The following is an 11,380-nucleotide window of genomic DNA, read 5'->3' as shown; positions in this document are numbered from 1 at the left end:
ACTTTCTCCTCCCTCTGCCTTTCTCCTAACCAGAAATGCCAATTCTACTCGCTGGATGGAACTCACCTCACACGTGTAAATAAGTCCAGCGTGCGAAAGATCGGACTGGCTCATAAGGCATTCATCTCTAACTAGACTCTACCCATCTAAAATAAGGACAGATATAGTCATCAAATGGGCAACGCGCGTACACGGAATGTGAACCGTTCGTTCATTTAGTGCTAATGTCTACCACCTGATGATTCTATCTGGTTTTTCCTTTTGTACATAGTATCTACTTCGCTTCTATGGACGGATAAGCAGTTCAGATCTCTCACGTGTGTGCGATTTTTGCAAGTGTGAGTGAAACCCATGGCGGAACTTGACAGGTGCGAGTATATCTGGCATTTGTAGCGATTAGAAAGGATGCATATCTCCAACAGTAATCTAGAACTTTCGGTTACAAGCTATTTAAACGACCACACTCCCTCGATAACCTCTTTCCAAGTCTATGATTCTTCCGCTGAATTCTCTATCTTTGAAGTTTTTATCAAAATCTAAATTTTTTTCAAAAGTTGCATTGAATTTCACTTGTTTTGGGGTTCAATCTTCATTTCAATCGATACCCAATTGCTGTTTTCTTCCATTGGAAAGAAATTCTTTCTGTAATCTTCTTGATATTCTCCTCTCTTCCTTTCTCTGTTTTTCTTGTTCTGTTTTGAGCTGAAAATTGCCACTTTTTTCTGATTTCCAGCTTCTTGATCTACTCACCTGCATTTCCATCGAAACCCATTTCGTTTTCCTCAATTTGAACCTCTTTCTCTCTTCCGAAGTCTTTTTCATCTATCCCAAAACCCCCATCGTCTTCTCTCTGTACATCTTTCCCTGTTTTATTCTCTGTTCTTCACCAAAACTTGCATTTTCCTCTGTATTATTGCATTTCCATCAAAACCCATTTCTAATTTGACAATCGAAGTTCGTCTCTTACAAAAAATTAGATTACTTTGATTGCATTTTACTACCTTTTCTCTCTTTTTTACAGACATGAATCCACATAATCCGGTTAAAGAGGAGTTTCCAGGATCGAGCTCCTTCAGCCCACCTATCGTTCCTCCCCAGCCAATGGAGGGCTTACACGACTTGGGTCCACCGCCTTTCCTCACTAAGACATTCGATATGGTGGATGATCCGAGCACGAATGAGGTGGTTTCCTGGAGCGAGTCCAACAGCAGCTTCGTAGTGTGGGACCCGCACACCTTTTCAATGAATCTTCTTCCAAGATACTTCAAGCACAACAATTTCTCTAGCTTTGTCAGGCAGCTCAACACATATGTAAGTATCTACCAAACCATTTCAATTTTCTTCTTTTTATTTAAAAAGAAAAAAAAAAAAAAAATCTTCTCATGTCAGGTACGAAGATTCCAATCTTATATCGAAAAGATTCAAAAAAGAAGAAATAGAAGCAGGAAAAGAAGTTGAAGAGAAATGAAGATTGGAAACAGTAGGATTCTTCTTTTGTTGTTATCGAATTCCTCTTATTTGGTCGTGTTTAAAATTTCAATTCCACTACTAAGATCATTGTTTAGATGTAAAAGAAAAAGTTCTCGAATTCCAATTCAATCCATATCTCTGTGTTTCTTTGCATAATTGATTGTTTCTGTTTGCCTTATTCTTTTTTCCCAATACACTTAAAAAGACACCCCATTGTTCATGTGAATGCAAGGGATCTTATTCTTTCCAATACACCATAAAGAGCCTAAATTTGTGATTTTTGGAAGTTCTACTAAGAGTAAAATTCCAAAAGTAGAAGTTATTTTTCTCCATAACTATTTTTAGACATGATCCAATGGATCCCAAACTATTTCCATTTTCCTTTTTGATGTAGAGCGGGTCGCGGACAGTTTCATGGCCAAGATGGATCAGAAAAGGCCCGGTCGACGAGAGAGGTGATCAGGACCGTCGGACCTTAAATCGGGCATATCTCACAATCCGGAATGAGTTATTTGATGTAAAATATATGATTTTGGGGTAGAACGAGCTACTTTAGCCAACCAACCCTGCTACAGCGGGTTGCTCAGCCTGGAATTGCAAAAAACCCCTGGATTGACGGTCGTTTCCCTGTTTTAATTTCGTTTTTACTATAAATAGTAAGTTTTAGTTTGATTATAACTCTTCATCCGTCGGGCTTTAGGAGTTGCGCCCAACGTGAAAAGAGCTTAGAATAATTAGGAGAACGGTTTGGTGAAGCCAAATAGGACACTTACTATTTTTGGCCGAAAACCTTGCGCACTAGTAGACATCACGACCGTCTATAAATAGTAAGTTTACTATTTATGGTAAGTTGCTAATTCTAGGAGTTTTAGTTGTAGTTTGATTCTGATTTCCTTCCCATTGCTTGGTACCGCTATTTAAAGGGTTGTGAACTCATTTTTATTCATTCATTAATCAAATTCGAATTGATTAGAATTTCTTTCTATTTCCTGCTTTCTTTCCTCGTGGATTCGAGAAGTCTCTGTGAGGAGTCCAGAGAAGTTCTGTGGATTCGGAATAGTTATCCTCTTGAGGAAGACGGTTCTCGACCTCACGTCCTCCCCTGCGTCACTTTTTTTGTGTTATGTTGATCCTTGAATTAGTTAATTAATGTGGCATCTTTATTAGTGTCTAAGCTATCTTTTAATTGTCTTGTTCTGTTAGAAGCTCTTTTTTTATTTATTATTTTGTACTTTTAATGTTGGCGACTGATTATTTACTGAAAGAAAAGTCTAAAATGCACTATCTTTAGTTGCTAAGATGTCTCTTCTGATCCTCTTCCTTTGTTGAAAGGGTCTTCTTTCTGTTTCTGGATTTGGATCACCTGGTTATGTACCTAAATAAAAGAAAAAGAGCACAGATGAATTGAAATGTAGTATCTGCAAGAGCTAAGCTGTTAAGTTAATCCTTTTTCTTTGTTGAATTGGGCCTTTTTTTTATTTCTATTTCTGAATGTGCGTAATCTGGCTAGCTGCCAAAAAATCGCTGAAATGCAGCATTTTACTAGTTAACCTTTTATTTTAATCATTTTTCTTTGTTTGATGGATCATTTACCAGTTTATTTTATTTTATTTTCTTTCTTTCTTTCTTTCTTTTAATGGAATTGGGTAATCTGGTTATACTCCAAAAATCAAACTGTAAAACGTATTGTATCTTTACTAGCTAATCTTTTCCTTTTTCCTTTTATAGATTTTAGAATACAGTTATTTTGTTCTTTTTCCTCCTATTTTCTTTTCATGGGCTTTTGCAAGGTTCAAAATATCAATGTATCATTTCCTTAATAGCAGGAATTTTTTTGATTCATTGGCACCACAATATGATGTTTGTACTGCAACATGGCAATGTATTGGAAATACGTTCTGATAAAATTGCATAATTTCAGAATGGTTCATGATAAGTTCCTCCCGAAATAACTTGAAACTAAGTGTTGTACCAATATCAGTGATTTTGGAATGAACGGAAACATGTTCTGAATGTCTTGCGATAAGTTTGCTAGCTATATGATATGTTCGAACTATATTTTGGATCCTCGGTCTTTTAGTCGATCTTTAAATTTAGCTTTCAGCCATTTCAAACCACTTGTATCCATATAACCAATCAAGCTATAGATTAGATTACCAAACTCCCTCTTTTGTCATCATTTTGGTGAGGTGTTTCTTGTAAGGTGCCTTATGATTTTTAAGGGTGGCTTGGATTTCAACGCTAACAGAAGAATTTGATGCCCACAGGGATTCAGAAAGGTGGATCCTGATAGATGGGAGTTTGCCAATGAGGGATTTCTCAAAGGTCAGAGGCATCTACTTAAGAACATCAGGAGGAGAAAGCCACCCTCTCGACCCTCTCTACAACAGCAAGCTTTAGGCCCTTGTCTTGAAGTGGGACAGTTCGGATTAGATGCAGAGGTCGACCGTCTGAGGCGAGACAAGAACATTTTAATGATGGAATTGGTAAAAATCAGACAGCAGCAACAAAACACCAGAGCCCATCTTCAAGCCATGGAAGAAAGGTTGCAAGGGACAGAACAAAAGCAGCAACAGATGATGGCATTCTTAGCTAAAGCAATGCAAAACCCAACCTTCTTGCAGCAATTGATACAGAAGAAGGAGAAAAGGAAGGAGCTTGAAGAAGCAATAACCAAGAAGAGGAGAAGGCCCATTGATAGAAGGTCCGGTGGGGGTGAATCGAGCCAGATAGGTGACCCAGAAATGTCTGTTAAAACCGAAGAGCCGGATTTCGAAGGCCTTTATGGCTCTGATGTCTCAGAGCTGGAGGTCCTTGCACTGGAGATGCAGGGATTTAGGAGAACTCAAAAGGAAGAAGAACAAGGAGAGCATGACCAGCAAGAACAAAAAGATGAAAATGAACTCAACAATGACTTTTGGGAAGAGCTGTTGAATGAGAAGTTTGGAGATGAAAAGGGGGCTTCAGATATTGAAGGAAGAGAAGATGAGGATGTGAATGTCTTGGCTGACAGATTGGGTTATTTAGGTTCCAGCCCAAAGTAGAGAGAGAATCGTATCTTTGGTCTTTTGCTTTGCTTTTCCTCTAATTCAATTTCAGCTGACTTCGATCGCCAGAACTTTTCTATCCTGGTAGATAACCTTCTGTATCTAATTTGATTGGACTTCCTTATTCGAACTCATATCCATGCTGCACCTACCTGGATGGATGTCATTGCACCCATTATCCATCTTGGCTTTTGTACTGTTTCAATATTCAAATGGAGTATGGGTGTATGCAAATCAGAAAGGCTGGGTGTAAATAGTCTCTCCCCTTCGTCATCCATTGTCTATGAGTTCTCTTTTTCTTTTCCAATTTTCTTAAGAACCCAAATATTCATTGGGTTCTTTTCCATCTTTCATTTGGGTTCTATAATGCTTTGAAAGGCTATAACTTTCATCTGGGTTTTTGGATTTTGAGCAGAAGATGCTGAAATTTCATAGTAATCTGCAGAAACAACAATGGAGAGGGAACCAGGCATTAGTATCCTTTACAGCCATCATGTTCACTAGTTATGTTTTACATTGATTTTTATTGGGTTCTCTGTCTTTTCTGTTTCTCTTGGTTTATAAGGCCTCTCTCACTGTCTGTCTGAGCAGCTTGCAGGAATAGCATGGAAGAGTCTCTGGATGTCTCGACCATTATTTTTCTGAAAGTCTGTCACTCTTCCTCACCTAACATTTCTCTATACATTGCTTGATTCTTCATGCAATTACTTTTGTTTAAATGCATCTGAAAATGGGTGCAGGATGTTCAGCAGCAATGGGACTTGAAGAGGGGGTGGCTCCAGAGCTCAACCAACGGTCAGATGATATTTTCGAAATGTGAGTTATTAACAGCTAGCTTCTCCTTGTCGGTTAGATTTTAATGTAGTCAATGTAACGGAGGGTTGAGGCATTGAGAATATCATTACAAATGGTCGGTGATGATGTTAACAGTTTCGTATGTAGTGGTATTTTTAATCTGTGACAGTGCCAGGGCTCTTTTGTCTTTTTCTCATTTTGTCGTCTACGTCGTGCCATCTCATCATATCTGTCCATGTACTTTTTTTCTTTTTACTTGTTCAAATTGCACAATGAGTTAGCTCTACTGATCTTTAATCAGTGCATTCTAGGATGATAATGGTAATTGCAGCAGTGCTCGTAAGCAAGGGCGCCCATCTATCCGGACTGTCCATTAGACGAACGCCGCCTCTTAAATAGGCCAATGCCCAAAAGCCCGAATCCTTGACAGATACAACTACCAAAAAATTTTGCTAGATGGACATTAAGAAACTGTACTCTTCTCCAATTCCGTAACAATCCTCTTCCCAATCGACAGTTTCTGTCGTTTCGAAGGTTGCCTATCCAAGAGGTTGTTATTCTAATGAGCAGTCCAGATCAATGAGTACATTCATTGATGGGTGTCGGTGAAGGAAATGCTGAAATACCATTTTGCAGTTTGAGGCAATAAGAAATGTGGGATTAAAAGGCTAATTTCTAAGGTTTCACCGTATGTAATTGGAATCGAATCTTAGTGGAATTCATCCTTCTTCTTTTTTCTTTTCTTTTTTGTTTTCTTTTTAATAAAATCACTCGAATGTTGTCGAGAGCATGATAATTTGCTATCTTTCAAATACCGAGTATGGTGTGACAATTAGCGACAGTAATATATCATCTTCATAGGTTAATGTTCAACTTCAAGCTTAGCATTATCTTGAAGAGAGAATCTATCAGGTGGGGCTGACCATCAACATTGCCTGACTCAGTAAATCTGGCTGCTTTGGGTGGGCCACATTTTTATGAGAAGAATGGAACATCTGAAAAATTCCAATGCTCTATATGGAAAGTACCTGTGTTACATATTTAAGAGAGTTCCTTACTCTTTTATCTCAGGCGGGCCTCACAAGACATGGTACGGCCCCGATGTGGGGCCCACCATGATGAATGCATTGTATATCTACACCGTCCATCCGTTTAGGGCATGAAACCAAAACTGAAGAAGATTCAAATCAGGATCAGGCTGTGCCCAAGATCGCCAGTCTCGAATAATCAGATTGGGCCACATCTACTTTTCGAACCTTTACCGAACATACAAGTGTGGGCTCAGCCCAATTAGTTATTGGGCAAAAACTCAGGCCTAATCCAGCCCATGGGAGTAAACCCAACCTGGACTGTTGATGTTGATATGGTGCCAGTATTGGACTATGGTCCTTCCAGGAGGTGGGCTATCACGTTGACTGTCCAGAATGGTTGGAGAATAACAATATGATGTTTTTCACTTTCATGGTGTGCCCATCTCTACCTCCATTGGATGGGCCACATAGAGTACAGATGGATAATTCTTGAAGATGAGACTTTTCAAATGTTTATGTGCAACTTTATGTTCCTTGCTTACGAGTGTAATCTTTGAATCGACATACACTTGTGGCCCCATCTAATTATTGGATAGGCCTAACTTTCGACACGAGTGATTTTCATGGTGTGGCTGACAGTTATACGGTGTGGATGTCCTGCACAAATGGCATGTTGAAAGATAGGACAGAATGACTAGTTTGTTTGTTGTCAAGGTGTTCAGCTCTTGAATTTTGATACGATGCGTCCAACTACGGATGGCCCATGAACTTGCTCTCCTATATAAACAATTGCAATTATGGATTGGTGAATCATCTGAGTCGACTCAGGGAAGTCGCGACTGACTTGTGACCAGCATGAGTGAGATGGTAAAGTGATCGACGCAGGGAGAGGCGTAATGAGGATGATTACCATCTTCCTCAACGATAAACACCTTAAAATAACAAGGTTCTTTTAAATACACAAGAATAGTTTTTCGAATCCATGAGAGAAATAAGAGAATGTTTTTGAAATTTTATCTAAAAATATCAAAATAATTGCATGCTTAAATACTCTTAAAGAAATCCTAAGAAGCAATTAGGAAAGACGTAGACAAATAAGAAAACAAAAACTGAAAAGCGCAATAGTTTCTGTTGACCATCAATCAGAATGGTGCAAAACTTCCAAAGAACAAAACTCAAAAATTGTATTTGTTCCGATCAACCGATCAAATTGAGCAAAAAGTGTCCCGCAAGGATTTCTATTGATCGATAGATTAACTCGATCGGTCTGCTGGATCAACCCCGATCAATCAAATTATGCTGAAATTTGTTGATTTTCTTTTGGACTTCTTTTGGTCCATTTATGAGAGGTACATGCTTATTCGATATCCTAGTCATAAAGTCTCACTACACGTGAAAATATGACCCAGAGATCTAAGCACTTGGTACAAGTGGGGTCCATGGTTTTTTCTTTTCTGTTTATCACATCAGACACGCCATAGATTGGGAAAGAAACAAACATATTACAATTTGAAAATGCCAGCCATCAAATATTTCTCCTATGGGCCACTCAACCATGTTCCCCACTTGTACAAATGGATGAGGATAGCGTCTAGCGTTTATACAAGTGAGGCGCATGTACATTGATCCATGCCATCAATCTGATGGACCACAGCATGGATGCACCATGCTAAATAGATCTTCTAGTTTATCCTAGTGTAATCCTTGGTGCTATTAATGTTGATTGATGTCTTGAATATGTAAATCAGCAAGTCTGTCGATGATGATATCTTGATGCCATTAAGTAGATTTTGATGCCATTGGAGGCTGCTCGATGCCATCGGAGAAATCCAAAATTTTCACGATTTGTTGTTGGACACTTTTGGTGTCCACTTGATGGCATCGAAATGGGTTCGTTGCCATCAACGAACCGTCGATGACATCGAAGTGCCATCGAGAGAATCCGAAAAATATATGTTTAGTCGCCTGAACATTTTGGTGTTTTGTTCGATGACATCGAAGGTTGTTCGATACCATTGAAGTGACATCGAAGGTATCATCGAACAATTGCACAGAGTTACGTAAAGTTGCGTATCTGCAGGATTTATTTCCTATTTCGATTGTCATTCTCATAGACGCTATATATGGGTGTAATCGAGAATAAGGGAGCATTCCAAAGGCTTTCTAATTCGTTCCTAGGGTTTGAAGGGCTTGTATGGGAAGATTCGAGGCTTGTTCAAATCGGGTATTCTCTCTATCTTTTGTAATTTTTACTTTCATAGTGCATTGTTGTCGCTTTATGCCGTGGTTTTTTCCCGCAAGGGTTTTTCCCTGTTAAATTCGGTTTGTTTGTGATTGGACTTGGTTGTTGCGATTAGAGTACTTTTTTTTAATTCATCTGTGTGTTTCTGCGGTCCCCCGTTAAGTGTTATCAGAGATTAACGTCGAGGCACAAATTGAATCTAAAAGCATAGTGTCAATGGCTTATAATCCTAAGTTCAATGTTGAGAAAGATTTCAGAAAAAATAATTTTGAATTGTGCAAGGTCAAGATGACCGATTTCTTAGTTCAGTAAGGATTGGATAACACGCTCCTTGAGAAGCGACCAGAATTTATGACAGATAATGAATGGAACAAGATAGATAAGAAAGCGAGAACCTTTATCTAATTGTGTTTAACGAATGAGGTCCTCTATAATGTCATGAGAGAAAAAACTGCAGCAAGTATATGGGTGAAATTAGAGGACATCTATGCGAAGAAATCTCTTGATAATCGCCTATACTTGAACTTTCAGTTGTTCAATCTAAAAATGGTAAAGAGAGGTGATGTTGGGGCCCACATAAGTAACTTTAATAAGATGATTTACAAATTGTTGGATGTAGAGGAAATGATGAAGGATGAGGATCAGGCATGCATCTTGTTGAATTCTCTCCCAGCGTCTTATGAGTCATTCAAGGACTCGTTATGCACTGATATATCGACCCTTATCGTTGATATCATTATCTTAGCCTTTTATGGAAAGGTGATAAGAAAGAAAAGTAGTGATGAAGGTCCCTTTACAGATGTATTGGTTACGAGGGAGCGGAATTTTGAGTGAAATAATGTATCTTCTCGATCAAGATCCAAATCCAAGGGCAATGGAAAAGGAAAGTTGAAGTGATGAAACTGTGAAATGTCTGGGCACATGAAGAAGGATTGTACAAATCCTAAGGTGAGAAAAGATAATTCATAGGCTTCTTCCAAGGAAGCCAACACTGTGGAGTCTGATGAAAGTACAAGTGGAGGTGATGTGTTGTTAGTGTCCATGGTCAGGCACTTATACGATGATCATAAAGACGAGTGAATTTTGGATACCGAGGCATCATATCACATGACTCATTATCGGAGTTAGTTCACCAGTTACAAAGAGTGAGATGGTGACCAGGTATTTATGGAAAATGATAATGCATGTAATGTGAAGGGTATTAGATTAGTGCGCATTAAGATATTTGATGGCATGGAGCGTACCTTGACCGAGGTTAGACACGTACCTTAATATCTCTTGGGGCACTTGAGGCGCTTAGATGAATTCACTGGTTTTGATCGTGTCCTTAAAGGTTCAAAGGGGGCAGTCATTATTATGAAGGCACAGAGGAGTGAGAATCTTTACATGTTGATCGGGAGTAGTTCATCAGGTGGAGTTGCAATGTATGTAGCGGATTCTACGTCTGCATGTATGTGACATGCACGTCTGGGCCACATGAGCGAGCAAGGCATGAAGGTACTTTTTGACCGTTGCTTAATTTCAGTTTTTAAAACTTTCGATTTAAGTATATACGACCACTGTATATATGGTAAACATTCAAGGTTATCTCTTATATCTAAGAAACATGTATGAATGGTGTTCTTGAGTATGTGCATTCTGATGTATGGGGGCCTACGCCTATGGTTTCCGCTGGAGCGTCGGCATGGTTTGTCATATTCACTTACAACTACTTTAGGAAAGTGTGAGTTTATTTTATGAAAAATAAATCCGATGTTTTCAGCAACTTTAAGCAGTGGAAGGCGGTGGTTGAAAAACAGTCAGGTCGAAAGGTAAATGTATTAAGAATAGATAATGGTAGAGAATTTATTTCATATAAGTTTAATCAATACTGTAAGAAAGAAAGGATTGTGAGGCACAACACAGCGCACCACACACCATAGCAAAAAGGTGTGGTTAAGCGGATGAATCAAACTCTCTTAAAGAGAGCCCGATATATGATTAGTAATGCTTGGTTGGGTAAGGAATTATGGATTGAGGCTATTAATACGACTTGTTATATAGTAAATCGGTTTCCTTCTACGGCCATTGATTACAAAATTTTAAAGGAAGTATGGAGTAGACAACAGGTAGACTACTCAGAATTGCATATGTTTGGTTGTGAAGCTTACTCTCATGTACCGTCAGTTCAGAGAGATAAGCTAGACCAAAGAGCCAAAAAGTACATCTTTGTTGGCTATAATGGTGGTGTGAAGGGGTACAGGCTGTACCAATGGATCACACGAAAAATCATCATTAGCTGTGATGTCAAATTCGATGAAGGATCCTTGTTCCGTAAGGATGAGCATGAAGAACCAGAAAAGTTGGCTATAGACGTTCAGAAAAACACAAGTTAATATTGATATGCAGACAAATTAAGGAACGTGAGTAGGTGGAGTTGCCACCTGTGCGAAGGAATCCGTTGCAGGATCGCACGTTACTAGCGAGATACAGGGATGAATCTAATGTCGCGTATGCCCTCATTACAGATGAGGGGGATTCGTTTACTCTTTAGAAAGCTCTTGATGAGTCTGATGAGGAAAAGTGGAAAGCAGTGATGAATGATGAGATAAACTTCTTATATAAGAACAAAACGTGAGAGCTGGTGGAGCTTCCCGTTGGCTAAAAAGTGATCGGGTGCAAGTGAATCTTCAAAAAGAAACATGATAGGTACAAAGCAATGTTGGTAGCGAAGAGATACAGTCAGAGAGAATGTATCAACTTTACTGAGATATTCACGCCAGCTGTGAAACAAGTATCTATCAAATTCGTGTTGG

General features: G+C 38.9%; 1 protein-coding gene across 4 annotated transcripts; it reads left to right on the top strand.

Moving 5' to 3' along the window:
• The first annotated feature begins 444 nt into the window (after positions 1–444).
• Positions 445–5,508, top strand: LOC131232834 (heat stress transcription factor A-2b). 4 transcript variants are annotated; one of them, XR_009164959.1, is made up of 4 exons: positions 445–1,311; positions 3,738–4,601; positions 4,963–5,164; positions 5,258–5,508. XR_009164959.1 is itself a non-coding variant. In XM_058229323.1 (2 exons), exons 1-2 carry the CDS (start codon positions 1,024–1,026, stop codon positions 4,512–4,514), a joined length of 1,065 nt encoding a protein of 354 aa, XP_058085306.1. In that variant the 5' UTR covers positions 445–1,023; the 3' UTR covers positions 4,515–5,508. The 4 variants fall into 4 exon arrangements, 1 of the variants encoding a protein (XP_058085306.1); XR_009164958.1 differs by having other exon boundaries at positions 4,933–5,164; XR_009164957.1 differs by having other exon boundaries at positions 3,738–5,164.
• The last annotated feature ends 5,872 nt before the right edge of the window (positions 5,509–11,380 follow it).

Source organism: Magnolia sinica, chromosome 18 (assembly GCF_029962835.1).
Source record: "Magnolia sinica isolate HGM2019 chromosome 18, MsV1, whole genome shotgun sequence".
Classification (NCBI taxonomy): Eukaryota; Viridiplantae; Streptophyta; class Magnoliopsida; order Magnoliales; family Magnoliaceae; genus Magnolia; species Magnolia sinica.
The sequence above is the reverse complement of the archived record's forward strand: the minus strand, read 5'-3'. Positions and strand labels throughout refer to the sequence as shown.